General features: G+C 41.6%; 1 protein-coding gene across 1 annotated transcript in view; it reads left to right on the top strand.

Moving 5' to 3' along the window:
* DDRGK1 (DDRGK domain containing 1) overlaps positions 1-18,576 on the top strand; it is a 33,993-nt gene extending 15,417 nt beyond the window's left edge. Inside the window, exons 5-9 of the mRNA XM_069976319.1 lie at positions 7,191-7,313; positions 13,010-13,048; positions 15,929-15,985; positions 17,817-17,865; positions 18,223-18,576. Of these exons, the coding sequence (XP_069832420.1) occupies positions 7,191-7,313; positions 13,010-13,048; positions 15,929-15,985; positions 17,817-17,865; positions 18,223-18,395 (441 nt within the window). The 3' untranslated portion in view covers positions 18,396-18,576. The remainder of the gene's footprint in view (positions 1-7,190; positions 7,314-13,009; positions 13,049-15,928; positions 15,986-17,816; positions 17,866-18,222) is intronic.
* Positions 18,577-20,322: the final 1,746 nt, after the last annotated feature.

Here is a 20,322-nt window from a genome sequence, read left to right as displayed (position 1 = left end):
CTGTGTCAGACTGGAAGGAATACCCCACTTCCTGAAGGACATACAGCAGCTGATAAGTGCTGGAATACTGGAGATTTTAAATAGAAGTAAATTACAAATCCCTGGCACTTTCTGGCTCCAGTTGATCTAAAAAAAAATTTTTTGTGAACAACTCCTTTTAAAAAACAACAAGCTGCTAGTTCCCATAATAATGAACTAAAAATATAAAATCAGAAAATAAAAAATTAGAAAATGTTTTAGTATCTGGCTAATTTTACAGGCATGGGTGGAAAAGATGAAAATTAGGGTCTGGGGTAATTATTTTATCTTTGGGGTCAGGTATGTTCTGGGCAAGAGCAACATAATAATGTCGGCGTCGTGCAGGATGATTGGCGAATGTGGGTTAGGTGAGTTGTATAGTTATTTTTTTATTGTTCTTATTTTATTTTAATTTATTTTAACTTATATTAATTTATTGTTTGTTTATTTTTTTAATTTCATTTATATTTATTAATATTTTATATATATATATATATATATATATATATATATGCAAAAGTCTGTTTGTTGGTCAGCTCACCTGCTGTGGTATAGCCGTCTCCTGTATATATATATATATATATATATATATATATATATATATATATATATATATATATAATATATATATATATATAATATATATATATATTTTTTTTTTTGGTTGGCAGGGAGAGAAGACTGAAGGGTCTGTATTGTAATAACCGTTGCTTTTCTTTATAACCTGTGTGGAGATCTATAGACTTTGTCTTATTTGTTAGTCTAGAATCTCCACAATTCAGATAATAAAGTATAACACTCTCCATGAGCTCGGCCTGCAGATGACATTTACCTCGCCTCAGTACTTTTGTTATCGGCTGCATTTGTGTTATCTTTTTCTCTATATTTGTGGTACATTTTAGTTCTGTGGTATTTTATATATATATTTTTTGGCTCAAGCAAACGCCCTTATACCAGAGCGAAAAGACAGGAAAGTAAGAGCACGGTCTGCCCTCCTACACAACTGTACAGCTCATTCTGACCTTTCATGTACAGATCGGGTTGTACGATTTGAGTTATTTAGATCTTTTTAGATTTTCCTTTTTTTTTTTTTTCAACTCTTAGCATTTTTTTATTTAATTTTTTTGTATATTACTCTTTTTTTTTTTTTTTTTTTTATATAACTATTTGCATTTTTTGTTATTATATATTTTAGCGTAGTAAAATCCATAGTAGAAGTTTGGTGTATTCTTTAGGCCTTGTAAAGCTGTAGCAGGGTACATATTGCTCAGAGCTGGTAGGGTGGGTGCACACTACGGAATTCTCACGGATAAACTCCGCGGAAATCCGCTGTCTGTCCGCACGCAAGGCCGCGTGCCTTTCCGCCGGCTCCATAGACACCATTCGAAAGAAGTGACATGTCACTGATCGGGTTTGGAGGATGTTGCAGATCCCGAACAGTTTGTCAAATCCGCTCAACACTACTCCTGCCCCTCCGTACACACGCGTACTTGGTTTGGCTGAGCATGCATGGGCGGAGGAGATAAGATGCAGCTGGGTACCCCTCTTAGGGGAAAGTCAGGACACCCCCAGTTTTTTTTTTTTATGATTTAACATATTCCTGTGTACAGATTAGGGTCACAAATCCATCTGATCACCTGCACCAAGAACACTGAGAGGACTGAGGTCCATGGTCACAAGGCTCAGGGTTTGCTGTTGTAATATGGACTGAGCTGAATTAGAGGGCAAACAAATCTGCTTCAAATCCCTCTTTGTATATTATATACTGATGGCTGCTGACTCTTGTCTCCTTACAGGACGCTCCTGACTATAAGACGAAACCCTGATTTAGACAAACTGGAAAAAAAATATTTATTGTTAACAGACTTCCCTGGTGGTCTAATGCAGTGAAGGGGCCCAGTTTATTGAATTTACAGGGCCCCTTTAACACTCTCCATTACTGTATATTATACCCACATGTACACAGCTCTGCTACATCAATACACGTACACAGCTCTGCTACATCAATACACACACTCAGCTCTGCTACATCAATACACACACTCAGCTCTGCTTCATCAATACACACGCTCAGCTCTGCTTCATCAATACACACACTCAGCTCTGCTACATCAATACACACACTCAGCTCTGCTACTTCAATACACACACTCGTCTCTGCTTCATCATTCACCTTCAGCGCTGCTACTTCAAAATACACACTTAACTCTGCTACATCAATACACACGCTCAGCTCTGCTACATCAATACACACGCTCAGCTCTGCTACCTCAATACACACACTCGTCTCTGCTTCATCATTCACCTTCAGTGCTGCTACTTCAAAATACACACTTAACTCTGCTACATTAAAACACACACTCAGCTCTGCTACATCATACACACTCTGCTCTGCTGTATTACACACACATGCAGCTGTGATACAAAACACACACACAGTGCTACCACCCCAATATACAGATACACTCTGCTACATCACAAACACATCTGCTACACACATGCAGACAGACAGACGTGCTGCAGATTGTCCCTACCTGCACACATGCAGACAGACAGACGTGCTGCAGATTGTCCCTACCTACACACATGCAGACAGACAGACGTGCTGCAGATTGTCCCTACCTACACACATGCAGACACAGACGTGCTGCAGATTGTTCCTACCTACACACATGCAGACAGACAGACGTGCTGCAGATTGTCCCTACCTACACACATGCAGACACAGACGTGCTGCAGATTGTCCCTACCTACACACATGCAGACAGACAGACGTGCTGCAGATTGTTCCTACCTACACACATACAGACAGACGTGCTGCAGATTGTCCCTACCTACACACATGCAGACAGACAGACGTGCTGCAGATTGTCCCTACCTACACACATGCAGACAGACAGACGTGCTGCAGATTGTCCCTACTTACACAGTATCTCTATGCAGGCCTTTTCAGAGGTATATGACCTATCACATGACTGGGACACAACTGAAGGTCCTGCAGGTCCTGGGTAGGTTCCCTGCGGCTTTTACATGCAGGTTTGCGGAGGTGATGGACATCACCATCAGATTCCTCTCCTGCACTGATCTCACTGATCGCTCACACGGAGGATGGTTCCCCCAGCAGTCAGGCACAGCACTGGATCAGCCCGACCATTAGGATAGGGGTCAGGGATGTCTGACAGTGTCGGGGCGCCCTGTCTGAAGAATATAAGACGCAGGCAAGATATCCTACAAAGTATCTCCTCGCCACTACTAATGTCAATGGATGCAGTCTGTGTTAACAACGGCCAGTACACCCCTAGGGTATCAGTGGTGCTCAATCATCCAAAGCTGACACAGCATAATCCAACGCAGTCTGGAAGCAATGGAAAAATGGATCAAAAGGGATGCATATAAATACGTCCGTTTATTGGAAAAAATGTAGTGTGAACCCAGCCTTAATTGCTGTCGATCCCTGTTAGTAAAAAAAAACTAAAAAAACAAACTTTTCATTTGTCAGGAAGACATGGCAAAAGTTTTTATTGATCAGTGTCTGAGTGTTCCGACCGATCAGTCCGATACCCTCCTCTCTCTACCTAGATGACCCCCTATATATTTACTGCTTTAGGGTCCGTTCACTGTACGGAATTTGTGTGGAATTTTTAGTTGAGTCCGTGGCTTGAAATTCCGAAGTATGAACGGACCTTCATATTTATTAATCTTTTATATTTTCTATAGTCTTTCATTTTATAGTATTCTTGTTATTTTTCTTCTGGTGGGGGCTGGGTGGAGCCTGACAGGGCCAGGTTTGGGCTGTACCATCTGTGCTCCGTGTTGGTGTCTCTTACCTTTCCTCGCTGCGGCCCGGCACCCTGCTGCTGGGGAATTCCCTTTGGCCCGGTGGAGTTTTTCTGGTGAGGAAATGGTTTACCAACTGACACTTTATCACCGAGAGAACGCTTCCTTTTCACTGCAAAACAGTGCGCCTCGCCAAAGATCACAAGTCTGTTCAGATCGCTGCGGTCCTTTCTTCCTGTGCACACACAGCAACAGGGCTGTACTTTTTATTTTTTTTCTCATCACTGATTTTTTTTTTCTTTTTTAGACTGTTTATAAAATTTTGCGCCTTTAAATGGTTAAAAAAAATTGAGTTTTAGGCCAGATTTAAAGTGATCTGACATCCATTGAGTAAGAGAGTTGGTGGGTATTCCTACCATAAGGCGACCATAAAGGCTGTGACACCGCCGTCCCAGTGCCCAAAAATGTTGTGCATGGGTCTACCTGGGCACTGCAGAGGTGGTGGTGGGCACTATATTGTGGTTGGACATATGTTTGCCTACCGCTGTATGTGCCTAACCTGATACCATGCTTTGGTGGAATAAGAACTAGCGCTTTGTCACTTATAGATTGTAAGCTCTTGTGAGCAGGGTCCCCACTCCTCATGTATGACTTGATACGTACATTTGTTTCTTTGTAATGTCTGCTTATGTCTATGTACATACTCCCAAAATTGTGAAGTGCTGCAGAATATGTCAATAAAATGATTATTATTATTATTAGGGAATGTTTACACTACGGAATTGTCGAGGAATTCCAAGTGGCGTTCACGTCTCGGACTCTGCTTGAAATTTCGCTTGTCCCATTGATTTCTTAAGCACAGTGCGCCATCCACCCAAAGAATTGATATGTCATTTCTTTAGGCAGATGGCAGATTGTGCTTGAGAAATCCCACTGAATCAATACCCTGTATAATATATGTGAGGGTGTGACTATGGTGATCTGTACCCTGTATAATATATGTGAGGGTGTGACTATGGTGATCTGTATCCTATATATTATATGTGAGGGTGACTATGGTGATCTGTATCCTGTATAATATATGTGAGGGTGTGACTATGGTGATCTGTATCCTATATATTATATGTGAGGGTGTGACTATGGTGATCTGTATCCTATATATTATATGTGAGGGTGTGACTATGGTGATCTGTATCCTATATATTATATGTGAGGGTGTGACTATGGTGATCAGTATCCTGTATAATATATGTGAGGGTGTGACTATGGTGATCTGTATCCTGTATAATATATGTGAGGGTGTGACTATGGTGATCAGTATCCTGTATAATATATGTGAGGGTGTGACTATGGTGATCTGTATTCTGTATAATATATGTGAGGGTGTGACTATGGTGATCTGTATCCTGTATAATATATGTGAGGGTGTGACTATGGTGATCAGTATCCTGTATAATATATGTGAGGGTGTGACTATGGTGATCAGTATCCTGTATAATATATGTGAGGGTGTGACTATGGTGATCTGTATCCTGTATAATATATGTGAGGGTGTGACTATGGTGATCTGTATCCTGTATAATATATGTGAGGGTGTGACTATGGTGATCTGTATTCTGTATAATATATGTGAGGGTGTGACTATGGTGATCTGTATCCTATATATTATATGTGAGGGTGTGTCTATGGTGATCTGTATCCTGTATAATATATGTGAGGGTGTGACTATGGTGATCTGTATCCTGTATAATATATGTGAGGGTGTGACTATGGTGATCTGTATCCTGTATAATATATGTGAGGGTGTGACTATGGTGATCTGTATCCTGTATACTATATGTGAGGGTGTGACTATGGTGATCTGTATCCTATATAATATATGTGAGGGTGTGACTATGGTGATCTGTATCCTGTATAATATATGTGAGGGTGTGACTATGGTGATCTGTACCCTGTATAATATATGTGAGGGTGTGACTATGGTGATCTGTATCCTATATATTATATGTGAGGGTGTGACTATGGTGATCTGTATCCTGTATACTATATGTGAGGGTGTGACTATGGTGATCTGTATCCTGTATAATATATGTGAGGGTGTGACTATGGTGATCTGTACTCTGTATACTATATGTGAGGGTGTGACTATGGTGATCTGTATCCTATATAATATATGTGAGGGTGTGACTATGGTGATCTGTATCCTGTATACTATATGTGAGGGTGTGACTATAGTGATCTGTATTCTGTATAATATATGTGAGGGTGTGACTATGGTGATCTGTATCCTATATAATATATGTGAGGGTGTGACTATGGTGATCTGTATCCTGTATAATATATGTGAGGGTGTGACTATGGTGATCTGTATCCTGTATAATATATGTGAGGGTGTGACTATGGTGATCTGTATCCTATATATTATATGTGAGGGTGTGACTATGGTGATCTGTATTCTGTATAATATATGTGAGGGTGTGACTATGGTGATCTGTATTCTGTATAATATATGTGAGGGTGTGACTATGGTGATCTGCATCCTGTATAATATATGTGAGGGTGTGACTATGGTGATCTGTATCCTATATATTATATGTGAGGGTGTGACTATGGTGATCTGTATTCTGTATAATATATGTGAGGGTGTGACTATGGTGATCTGTATTCTATATATTATATGTGAGGGTGACTATGGTGATCTGTATTCTGTATAATATATGTGAGGGTGTGACTATGGTGATCTGTATCCTGTATAATATATGTGAGGTTGTGACTATGGTGATCTGTATCCTATATATTATATGTGAGGGTGTGACTATGGTGATCTGTATCCTATATATTATATGTGAGGGTGTGACTATGGTGATCTGTATTCTGTATAATATATGTGAGGGTGTGACTATGGTGATCTGTATTCTATATATTATATGTGAGGGTGACTATGGTGATCTGTATTCTGTATAATATATGTGAGGGTGTGACTATGGTGATCTGTATCCTGTATAATATATGTGAGGTTGTGACTATGGTGATCTGCACTCTGTATAATATATGTGAGGGTGTGACTATGGTGATCTGTATCCTGTATAATATATGTGAGGGTGACTATGGTGATCTGTACCCTGTATAATATATGTGAGGGTGTGACTATGGTGATCTGTATCCTGTATAATATATGTGAGGGTGACTATGGTGATCTGTATCCTATATAATATATGTGAGGGTGTGACTATGGTGATCAGCATCCTGTACATTATATGTGAGGGTGTGACTATGGTGATCAGCATCCTGTATATTATATAAGCACTGTGCAGGCTCTGTAGGTTCCTCTCTTCCTCAGTGACAATGTACATGACTTGTCTACAGCTCTCACTGGTGTCTTATGTTCCCCATAGGAGGAAGAGAAGAGGAAAGCCAAGGAGGAGCAGGAGAAGCGGGACTACGAGGAGTACCTAAAGCTGAAGGAAAGCTTCACGGTGGATGAGGAAGGGGTGGCCGAGACCATGGACGAGGAGCAGGTAATGGAAATATTTCTATAATATCCACTCTGCTATATCTATGTATACAGCTCCTTATTTATGGCTGTATACACAGCCTAGATTCATGTGAGTATATAGCCGTGTGTGAGCACCTATATATTACACTGTAGACTGGTGGCTGACCTTGGTGTCATTGATATGGTTAGATAAAAAGACTGCAAAAACTTTTCGGCTATGTTCCCAGTAAATTTTCTCAGTATTTTGCAACCAAAACCAGGAGTGGATCGAAAACACAGAAAGCTATAATAATTAATAAAATAATCATAAATGGCTAAAATAAAAAAATAATTCTGTATATACCCGAATGTATACATCTGTGTGCCTGTGTAAACAGACGGCTAAATACACAGTCTGATACTGTTACGTCTCATCTAGAAAATCTGAAAATTTGAAAGAAAAGAAAAAATATTTAGTGTTTTTTTTTTTTTTTTTTTTAATTATCTGAAATTTATCAGGTCCCAGCAGTGTTTAATTGCAGAAATTTGATTATATTTAAAGGGAACCTGTCACCATGAAAATGCTACCTGAGCTATCAGCTTCATGTTATAGAGCAGGAGAAGCTGAGCAGATTGATATATATGTTTATGGGAAAAGGTTCATTATAACTTGTAATTTATTGATTGAAATGCTAAAGAGTCCAGTGCTTTGAGTGACACCGCCCACTGGACTCCTTATAACAAAATGGGCAAGGATTTTATTCAACAAGTTACAAGATATGCTGAATCATTTCCCCCAGGGTTATATATCAATCTGCTCAGCTCTTTCTGCTCTATAACGTGATGATAATAGATTAGGTATCATTGTCTGAGGGACAGGATCCCTTTAACCCTTTGCCGCAAAATGACTTTTGGGAAATGTCATGTAATGCAGATAGTTCCTGCAACAGGACGTTTCCCAAACATTATGCTGTCCCTGCCTCCCCCTGCTGTCCCTAATGATGATCGGCAGCAGAAGGAGGCTGTGTCACACAGCCTCCTCCTGCTGCCACTGCCTGGAGGGCAGCTGCGCTCCCCCCCCCACGGGCAGTTAAAGGGGTTATCCAGCGCTACAAAAACATGGCCACTTTCCCCTACAGTTGTCTTCAGTTTTGAGACTCAGTTCCATTGAAGTAAATGGAGCTTAATTGCAAACCATACCTGAACTGGTGACAACAGTAGGGGGAAAGTGGCCATGTTTTTGTAGTGCTGGATAACCCCTTTAACCCCATAAATAAATACACAAATAAATAAAATAATTTTACACATTCTCCATCCCCTCTTTATAAATGATCCCCTATAAGTGAGATACATATATTTGGTATCGCCACATCCGTAATGACCCTGTCTATTAACCCGTTACATTAATTATACCGCCCGACTAACGCTGCAAAAAAATACGTAAAAAAATAATCAAAATGAAAGTTTTTTGTTAATCCCACCCCCTAAAAATATAGATAAAGATCAAAACGTCACATGTACCCAAAAAGGTGTACCACTAAAAATGTCAACTTATGTTGCAAAAAAAAATAAAAAATCCCTCACATAACTCCATTGGCGAGAAAATAAAAATATTGCTGCTCTTACAATATGCATGACACAAACAGTATTTATAGTATAAATGCCATAAACTATAACAAAAGCGATATAAAATGGATCTCACTGTAATCGTACCGACCTGTCATATGTACTGTATAGTAAACGGCGTGCAAAAAAATGGAAAAAAAACAGCTGCTAAATTGTGTTTTTTATTCATACCACTTAATAAAAAATGTTATGAAAAATGGTCAGGATGTCACATGTCCCCCAGAATTGTACAGATGAAAACGTCAACTCGTATTACACAAATATTTTGGCACCGCAAGGCCTCTGTGACATGGTGTAATAGCTAAAAAAAAAAAAAACTGAAATAAAAAAGGACCCAAAATTCACCAGGTCTCTGTCATGTCTGCGGCCTGTGGTTGAGTCAGGTGACGCACTGCGGCCACATATGGGGGATTTTTTAGAAACACTGGAATAAAGGGAATCAATAATGAGTGGTATTTCTCAGTTAGTATTTGCTTTGAAAGGGGAGTAAATTAATTAAAATGGAATATCTGCCCAAAAAAATGAAATTTTTAAATTTCCCCTCCAAACACCTAAAGGGTTAATAAACTTATGAAATGTAAATTTGAATACTTTGAGGGGTGCAGTTTTTACAGTGGAGGGATTTATGGGGGTAACTAATATACAGGCCCCACAAATCCACTTCAGAACTGAACTGGTCCCTAATAAATTAAGAATAAATTTGAAAAATCGCTGCAAAATTTCAAAGCCCTCTAACATCCTAAAAAGTAAAAGGACGTTCACCAAATGACGTCGCCATAAAGTAGACATGTTGTAGATGTTGCAGTACTAATTAGTTTATGAGACATGACTATCTTTCTTAGGAAAATAGAATTTTGAATATAAAGAAATGTAAATTTTTTAAATTTTTGCACAAATGTTTTTTTTTTTTTTACAAAAAACTACTGGGTGTATCGACCAAAGTATAGCACAAACATAAAGAGCAATAAAGAGGAATAACCGCGATAGTTAAAAGCATCGCAGAGTTATCACTACATAAAGAGAGACTGGTCAGATTTGAAAAATAGGCCCTGGGCATTAAAGCCAAAACATTTATCTCATCATGGCCGTGTACCCACAACGTGATTCACGTGAAACGTGTACATGTATAAATCTGCTGAGAAATCTAATCATATGGATTAAAAAAAAAAAGTTTCTCCTTTGTGTCAAAAATAAAAAAATAACAAGATAGAAAAAAGAGAAAAAAAAATCAGCAAACATTTATGCCTATTAATATTTCACGTACAGCATGTATGTGTGTGTGTGTGTGTGTGTGTGTGTATATATATATATATATATATATATATATATATATATATATATATATATATGTATATATATGTATGTATATATATATATATATATATATATATATATATATATATATATATAATTTATTTTACATTTTAACTTGATTATACAAAACAACTACAGATAATACAGCACTGATCACTTTTTTTAGTAGCTCTAGGTGTACTCTCACCATAAAATATTATTTAGTTGGGGCGTTGTCACAAACCAGCCGTGTAGCGCCTTCTCCATTTAGCCCTAGTGGATGTAAGTAAATATACGCTTAGGCGCCAAATTATGTCACAGGAATTTCCCCTCCCAACTTCCACTTTAACCAAAATTTAACTTTAAAATCAAAATTCAGATATCGAAAACTCAAAATAAAAAAAAAAAAATTATTGGCTTAAAACATTTGTTAGGCACATAGTGTGTTATGATATGGTGGACATCAGGGCCCTCACAGTTGTGATTTTTTTTTATTTTTTTTTTATTTTTTTTACCCGTTTATTGGCGGTCTCTAAATACCAAATTTATCTGTATTAGGGTAGCTTCACATGTACCGTATCGCAGCGGATTTTCTGCAGCAGATTTGACAGTGCAAATTTAATGCTGTGTTTATTCATTTAGTCAAATCTGCTGCAGATCCGCAGCAGAAATCCACTGCGGTACAGTACGTGTGAAGCTACCCTTAGAGTTTTATTTCCGGAATCAGTTTTTTCATGCTACTAATTTGCTACAAGAACCATTGTGATTATTTTATGTGTGTAGCATCAGTTTTTTTTTTTTTATACATTTAATTTTTTTGTTATAGTATACAAAATTAATTTTACATTAAATGAAACATTAAAGACGGGAAATCGGCCGAGAAACTTTTTGGGAATAAGCATTTTTACCCTTCTTATGTAATCATTTTTATTTTTATTTTTTTGACACATTGTTTACACTTTTCATACTTTATGGTTATTATGGACATTATTGTTTTGTAATCCTTTTTCCCTAATGACTTTTTTTCAAAAATGTTACTATGAAATGGCTATTTTTTTTTTAAATTAAAATATACATTTATTTATTACTAGTCCAGCCTCATATATATATATATATATATATATATATATATATATATATATATATAATTTATTTATTTATTTATTTTTTCCTCTCTTTTTTTTTTTTCATTTGATGAACTGTTGATTTTTGATTCTTTTTAACTACATTTTTTTTTCAAACTTTTTTTTTTTTTTTTTTTTTCACTTTTTGTGACTCCAGTGAGTGAACTTCATAACTTCATGTTGTGGGCGTCTTGGCTGCCCCCTAAATCTCTTCAGCAGACGTGTGGATCTGGATCTTAATAGTTTGTGAAGCGTTCTTGATAACGTACTGTATGACTCTAGGCTGTATGACCTTCAGGCTTCGCGTTTGCCTTGAACGCTGATGGAGCCCACGCCGGTCCTTTGCTTTCTTCACAGACTGGGTTTTGACCACATCTGAGCACCATAGTGGAGGAGTCGTGGTTAACCCTTTCACTGCTTCTCCCTGCTTAGATGTAAGGTCGGACATACCTTATTACCAAGCTTCTTAGGCCACACAAAAACATTTTTTTTTAATGCTCCAGGTTCAGTCCACCTCTTGCAGAGCTGTGGTAAATGGTAGAATAAAAACGCAACCTACAACACAACACAAATCTTTGTGTAAAGAGCAAAATACAAAGAACTTCAAAAAAATGTAGATTTTGTACAGCTGTAATTCCCTTTCCTTTAAATGCTTTCCTTTACAATAGCAGATCATAAATACTTGTGTGCTATGGACCTTATGCAAAAATTAGGAATATTTGGCAACATCATCATTTCACCAACAGCAAACAGTATTAAATATCTATCTATCTCCTATCTATCTATCTATCTATCTATCTATCTATCTATCTATCTATCTATCTATCTCCTATCTATCTATCTATGTATCTGTCTCCTATCTATCTATCTATCTCCTATCTATCTCCTATCTACTATCTATCTATCAATCTCCTATCTATCTATCTATCTATCTATCTATCTATCTCCTATCTACTATCTATCTCCTATCTATCTCCTATCTACTATCTATCTATCTATCTATCTATCTATCTATCTATCTATCTATCTATCTCCTATCTATCTATCTATCTATCTATCTATCTATCTCCTATCTATCTATCTCCTATCTACTATCTATCTATCTATCTATCTATCTATCTATCTATCTATCTATCTATCTATCTCCTCTCTATCTATCTCCTATCTATCTATATGTATATATAAAGGGGTTTTGCATCCTTATGCTGATGGGGAAATGGAGCTGGCTGGCCGGGGGCGGGGCAGGGATGCTAGCGGTCTTACTGAACCGAGGAGGGGAATGACTAAGTGCACAGAAACGGCCCCGAGGAGGATGCTGTCCTCCTCAGCATCTCCTGTGCAATAGGGACATATCAGCAGGTTACATTTGTCTTTTTAATTAATAGAATCGTGGCCGGAGTGTAGACACATAGTATACGCTCCGGCCGTGATTCCATCCGGTCGCACAAAAAACTGACATGTCAATTCACACAATGGAGTGTGCAGCCGGACGCTCCATTGTGTGCAGAGGAGCCTACATCCTAATTAATCAGAAATTAAGATCATCCGGCCGGGATGATTTTCTCTGACACCGGCCGTTCTGTGACCCAACCGGGTCACAGAACGTCCGATTTCTCACGCCATGTAAACATGGCCTAAGGATGTATTTGTTATATGTATGGAGTATATCCCTCACTTGACACTTTCTCCTTTTCAGACCCGCAGTTTCCTCACTGAATTTATCAACTACATTAAGGTAAGTGGTGGTCCCAGATGTGACGTTATGTGTGTGTGTTTGTGTATATATATATATATATATATATATATATATATATATATATATATATATATTATATGATATATGATGTATTGCACTTTATAATCATCACAGTGTCTTTGCTGTAGATTTGTATACCCCCTTGTACACAGGGATGTGGTGGTCCACAATTCTGCAGTCTTGTCATTACTTTTCTGCTGCCTGACCCCAGATCGGTCTCCAGTGACTCCCGTCTGCTGACCGAGTCTCGGTTGATAAAGGTTTCCCTTGTGTATAAGGAGAGATCTATCAGTCAGGGCTGGTGGGGCAGGGGGCAGCTAGCAGGGACTACCCCGATGACTCTTGGTTCAGGCAGCATGGAAGGTTCTCCTGAATAATATGTTATAATGGGTGAAATTACTTCCTTCTGATATAAAACTATATAAAATGCACTGTGGAGATATGAAGCTGGCTGTGTGTCTCAGCGGTCACTCACCTGTGTAATAATGGATATGCTGCGGGGGGCAGGAAGGAAATTAAAAAACAAAAGAAAAAAATCATACTTACCTAACCCCGGCCCCCCACTTCTCCCCCTCTTCCTGTCTCTGAGCCATTGCTGGGACTCCTCCGCGGCCAGTGACTTCTCAGAAATAGGAATAAGAGAGAAGGTCAGAGGGCTGGGCATAGCCGAACTGACTGAGGCCCCACCTGCCCATAATGATGAGGGTCCTGGTAACCTCTGACCTTTAGTCTTTATTTTCCACGCCTTCCGTCCTGTTTTCTCCTTGTGCTCCTCGGTGCAGACAGGGCCGGTCTCAGCTCAGAAGATGGAGATGATTGATGGCAGGTCCGAGCCCTGAGAACTGAATTCCATGGACTGTTCCAGTACAGTATCTGCAGCCCATAGAGTCCAGTCCTCCAGCTCGGCTGCCCATGACGTCGTCACGGCTACCATTCTGTACACACTGCATTCTCCTCTCTGGTGGCGAGATCACAAGATCGGTATAAGACTTGTCTAGGTGGCAAACTTAGATAATTAACAAAATCTACACATTTAAGGGCAAAAACAGAAATTAAAATTTTTTAGAAAATTTTATTTATGTGAATTACACTATAAACTGTACAGAAATGGCGCAGAGGATGAAGGTAAGAGACTTCCCTACATCCTTAACACTCCGTGCGTGGTAGGGAGCTATGAGCAGGTTAGATTCGTCTCGCCTGCTGATAGTTTCCCTTTAAATATTATAGTGGAAACTAAAATTACCATTCAGGGTCCTGGTAAAGGTGAGTGACTCCTGTGGCTTGAGTATTGGCCCCAATGGTGGATGTGACCTAGACGTCCTAGATAGGACTATAATCTATATAGACTTCTGTAGGCATTTCTAATGTCAGGTTAGTTAGTGTTCACATCCACGTTATCATGGGGCAACAGCGCCATCTGCTGGCATCTATAGGTTACTACACTAAAAGATATTCTGTAGTATAGATCGTACCTGTATAATGCGTGATGCAACATGAACAGTAGTATCTCTTAAGGTGGAGCTTTTGTAGGACTATGATGTTGCACAGTTGTAGGTGGGGGTGAAAAATAAAAGGGGTTCTCTGTCATTTAGTGTATAATGAAACCTTCTTCATCTTTGTATCCGGTCAGGATAGAGCTCTGCACATTAAAACACAAAGGGGAAATGTACTAGAGACCAGTCTTAAAGGGGTATTCTTATTTCAGAAAGGGGTTCCCTATCCAACCAAGGACTCTGATATAGTTATCCTCCTACCTGTGGAGAAGGGGGATCATTTTCTGACTTTCTGAAATGAGAATGCCCCTTTAAAGGGGCAGTGCGGCGGTAAACATTTATTCACAGAATAACACACATTACAAAGTTATACAACTTTGTAATGTATGTTATGTCTGTGAATGGCCCCCTTCCCCGTGTCCCACCACCCCCACCCGTGTACCCTGAAGTGTGGTGCGCCATACTCACCTGTCACGTGCCGACTCGTTTCCGATCTTCAGTCTGCGATGTCGTCTTCGGACGGCCGGGCCGAATCCCTCCGAGCGTCCTGAGTGCCGGCCACCCTCTGCCGCGTCATCGGCTGCTCAGCCGCGATTGGCTGAGCATAACTGTGCTCAGCCAATCGCCGCTGAGCATCTGACGCCGCACTACCCCTTTAAGTGAAAGTACATGGGTGTAAAGGTCCTTCTGTATTACACGATTTCCCTGGTCACGGGTGACCACAAATGAGTGCCAGTCAGCAAGATCGGTGCTTGTCTGCAGAGCCTTTGCACGGCACGACAAACCCACCAGCCGGGCTGTATGACAGATATGTATGTAGGACATAGAATATATATAATATCTGTGCTGTCAGTTTAAAGACCACAAGTAGCAGTTTATACTTACATCCACGCTGCTTATTACATAGTTATTAAGGTTGAAAAAAGACAAGACGAGTCCATCAGGCTCAACCTATAGTATAACCCTGCTGTGTTGATCCAGAGAAAGGCAAAAACCCTTATGAGGCAGATGCCAATTGTCCCCAACTCTGATGACAATCAGAATAATCCCTTGATCAGCGTCCTATCACATGAGATCTAATGCCCATAACTTGTAATCCAGACCTTTCTTGTACTTGTGATGAATCAGTCATGACAACATCATGTGGCAGAGAGTTCCATAGTCTCACCGCTCTTACAGTAAAGAATCCACCTCTGTGATGCGGGATCCAGCTCTCCAGTATCTGCATCTTTAGGCTCCGCCTCCCCAAGCTGTAGTTTTCAATGTGCAGTGATTGAGCTTTATGTACATAGCTCTGGGGGGGTCGGAGGGTTACCTCTAATTCCATCCCTCACTGCAGGTAACACGCTGTATTTTCTTCTTTTAGGACACAAAAGTGGTGATTCTGGAAGATCTGGGGGCACAGTTCGGGCTCAGGGCTCAGGTAAGGGATTGATTGATTGATTTGATTTTGGGCTGCTGGTCCATTAAGATACAAGCCAGCAGGTCTGTACATGGACATAGGGGGCCTGTTTGTGGGGGCACCCCAAAAGGGCTTAGCAACTTGAGCGCCTGGAAACAATAGCAGTCAATGATTGTTATAGGATCCCTTTAAAGGGGTATTCCACCCAAGAGCCAAAAAATGAAACTCTCCCAAACCGAGCTGGTCTTACTCACCAAGTCCTCCTGCTGCTTGCTGGGAGCTGCCAATAAGACACGATGGGAGATGTAGTTCTGCAACCTGGATGACTATACAGGTTGAAGAACTACATCTCCCACCATTACCTGTCAGCAGGGCATGATGGGAGTAGTAGTTCAGCAACTTGGATGCCCTCAGGTTGCAGAACTAAAACTCCCATCATGACCTGTTAGCAGGACATGGTGGGAGTTTTAGTTCTGAGGAGGGGGGGGGGGTGATCTCACCTCTCCCGGTATTCTGGTGGTGCTGGGGACGGTCCTACAGTCCGGTGGCGGCAGCAGGTAGTGAGTAACGGGTGAATCGCCCTAGGCGGCCAGCATCGGGTCAGTTGCTGGGGGTGGAGGGTGACGCTGGCCCGCATCGGGTGATTCGGGGTGTGGGGGGATGCCACTAGTGGACAGCATCGTGGCTGTGGCGGGTGCCGCAGCCAGCACCAGGTGACTCGCGGCGGGGTGTGGGGGTGTGTGGGCGAGGGTGCCGCGGCCAGCACCGGATGATTTGCGGGGTGAGGGGGGGGGGGGTTGTGCCGCAGGTGGGCGGGCAGCACCGAGTCAGTTGCTGGGGGCGACTGGGGGGGGGGGGGCAGCCAGCACAAGGTGACATGCGGCGGGGGCGTCCAGAGGGAGACAGTGATCAGCAGTAGCGGCTGTCACTGTCTCAGTGTCCTCCCTCGCTTCAGTGTGCTGGGTTAGAAGCACTAACCCGGCCCATTGAAGAGAGGGAGGACACGTGATGCCGTCTCGGAGGGTGGGGGCCAGGAGCAGGGAGCGTGTCAGGGTTGGACTGAGATAAGATGATTCTATGCATTTGGTGGGGGTGAATGCATCTAGATAACAGCAAAACTGTGCAGAATCCGTAATAACTTTATATTAGAGAGATGGAAAGATATGGGTGGGCAATGTATTAATGCAAAAATAATTTTGTGGGGAATACCCCTTTAAAAGTCTCACCAAGCAGGAGCAATCCTTCTATAGATGGTAGATGCTCCCCAGGTGTGGGGCCCAGGAGAAGGGGCGGAGCCTGTAATAAAACTCCACCCCTGCCTAGACTAATTATTTATGGGGACTACCGCAGCCGCAGCTATACAAGGAGCAGACTCCTTCAAACAAGAGTCCTGTGTGTTACATCTAACCCCTGAATCCCTCAGCCTGCCATATTCCTGTAGTGTGTATTGCCACCACCCTTACACATGACATAGCAGACAAAGCAGAGCTGAATTTGTTGTGCACTTCTCTGAATTAAGGGGGTTGTCCAGGATTAGAAAAATATATGTCCCCTTTCCTAGGTAAACAGTGCCACACCTGTCTACTGGTTGTTTGTGATATTGCAGCTCTAGTCACTCCAATGTAGCTGAGCTGTAATACCACCCCAACCCTTAAGCAGGTGTGGCGCTGCTTCTAGAAGGAGAAAGCCATGGTTTTCTAATGTAGACAACCCCTTTAAGAAAATTCAGTAAATCTCAGTGGAGTCCTGTGTTATTGTACTCAGCTGTAGCAGCTGTAACATTTGTAGCCATTTCTTGATCCCATATTTTCCCTGTTACCCTCTGACCTCTCTTCTGATCTTTCGCAAACAGGAAGCCATCAGCAGGATACAGGACTTACTGGCCGACGGCTCCATTACAGGTGAGTGTATATGACAGCCGCCTGTCCTAGTGTTCATACACCCATAGGGCCATATCTACTGTATGTAGGGGAAACCTATAATATGTGATACTCCGCTGTATTGCATTGAAGGAGATGTGGGGCGTACTCGTACGGCAGTCTTAGATAAAGCCCTGCCTCCTTTCCCTGGCTGGATTTACTAAGAGGCCCACGCCTCCTCCCCACTGTGCCATGCCCCCCCCCCCCCCGGTGTACACAATCCCTTTTCCGTGGCGTACGTGGATAAATGTCCCCCATAATGTATAGAGATACTGAAGCAGTAGGGAGTGTGACTCTAATGGACCCCACCCCCATTCATTCTCTCCTCTCCTCCCGCAGGCGTCATTGACGATAGAGGGAAGTTCATCTACATCACGGCGGAGGAGATGGCGGCGGTGGCGCAGTTCATCCGCCAGAGGGGCCGGGTCTCCATCTCAGAGCTGGCTCAGGCCACAAACAAGCTGATCAACCTGAACCCCGAGTCCAGCGCGGCTCCCGTCACCGTGTCGTAGATCTCCGGATCTTCTTTTATATGGAGGACTGTGGTGTGTGTGGAGTCGGGGTCCCTCCCAGTTATGGCTCCTGTGTGGAGTCGGCGTACCTCCCAGCTATAGCTCCTGTGTGGAGTCGGCGTACCTCCCAGCTATGGTTCCTGTGCCGAGGATGTTACCAGCATTAAAGAACTGAAATCTTCCCGTGTGCAGTGAGATGATTTATTTTACCATTGTCTTATAGGGGTTGTTCACCAAAAAGTGTAAGAAAGTCTAATTAACTTCTTAAAAAAAAAAATTCAGTCTTCCAGTAATTATCAGCTGCTGTATGTCCTGCAGGAAGTGGTGTATTCTTTCCAGTCTGACACGGTACTCTCTTCTGCCACCTCTGTCCATGTCAGGAACTGTCCAGAGAAGGAGAGGTTTTCTGTGGTGATTTGCTGCTGCTCTGGACAGTTCCTGACATGGACAGAGGTGGCAGCAGAGAGCACTGCGTCAGACTGGAAAGAATAACAGATTGCTGAACTCAGGGAGACCAGCCAAACGACAACCCTGCTGGCTGCTAATGAAAGCGCTCAATGCAGTGAAGTCCTAGGTGCATTTCCCCCTGGGAAACATGAATATGTAAAAGAGGAGCCCGTGGAGCCTCATTGAAGAGTCTCAAAACACAGGACTAGCCAGATATCCCTCCGGGAAGGACCCAGCCAAGGGGCAGCTCCTGTTAGGAAACCACCAAAACCACCATATTATGTGGCCCTTATAAGTCAATGTAATGACAAGGGATAAATCAAGGCTAGGTTACCATCCACATACAGCTGTTTCAGGGTGTTGCCCCTCATCAGTGTGGAGCAGGATTCTGGCTAGGTGGGAGCAATGCCTAGTAGAGCCATAAGAGAAACAGATTGCTGAACTCAGGGAGACCTAGCCTTGGTTTATCCCTTGTCATTAAACTGACTTATAGGGCCACATAATATGGTGGATTTGGTGGTTTCCTTACAGGAGCCGCCCCTTGGCTGGGGCCTTCCCGGAGGGATATCTGGCTAGTCCTGTGTTTTGAGACTCTTCAATGAGGCTCCACGGGCTCCTCTTTTGCAGACTGGAAAGAATACATCACTTCCTGCAGGACATACAGGCGGAGTGACACCTTAGATCCTGATCATGTGTGCGGAGTATGATAGCAGCCTCAGGGCCTAACCATAACCTGCTGCTCTATTCTCTTAGAAGGACAACACTGACACCCAGTGGCCATTTGTTTTACTACACCCCTTTTTACTACATCTCTACTACTATTACAACTCACTTTTTATTAGTGACCATTTGTAAAATGGTGTTTAAAAAAAAAACTTTTATTACTTATTAATATTTACTACACAAGAGTTAGAGGTATATATAAATCCATCCAAAAAATCTAAAAGAATAGCTCAACATGTGCTAGGATGTAAACTCCTATATTAGTAAATTGTATTAGGAGCAGTTGTCTGCTATATACCTGCACTTGCCCACCACCCCTCCATTCAATCTCTGTGGGACTACTGAATAATGCTGAGCCTATGTTATCCATTGGAACAGTAGTTGAGCATGCCCACTACTGCTCCCTTGACCTCTGCCCTTGTGATTGATGGGTAATCGCAGCAGTCAGACTCACACTAATCAGTCAGTTATGCCGTATCCTGTGGATAAGGTGGGAATAAGGGGATATCTCCTTTAAGGCTGTGTTTACACTTTTTATTTTAAGGTTTTTATTTTCTTTTGGTGGAGAAAAAAAATTGCATTACTAAAGCTTTGGGGGAGATTTATCCAACATGGTGTAAAGTGAAACTGGCCCAGTTGCCCCTAGCAACCAATCAGATTCCACCTTTCATTCCTCACAGACTCTTTACTCGACATATGAGAAGGTGTCCGGGAGTGTGAAAAAAGCGATAGTGCTGGAAAAAAATGGATTGCAAAA

This window comes from Dendropsophus ebraccatus, chromosome 7 (assembly GCF_027789765.1).
Source record: "Dendropsophus ebraccatus isolate aDenEbr1 chromosome 7, aDenEbr1.pat, whole genome shotgun sequence".
In the NCBI taxonomy this organism is placed as follows: domain Eukaryota; kingdom Metazoa; phylum Chordata; class Amphibia; order Anura; family Hylidae; genus Dendropsophus; species Dendropsophus ebraccatus.
The sequence above is the reverse complement of the archived record's forward strand: the minus strand, read 5'-3'. Positions and strand labels throughout refer to the sequence as shown.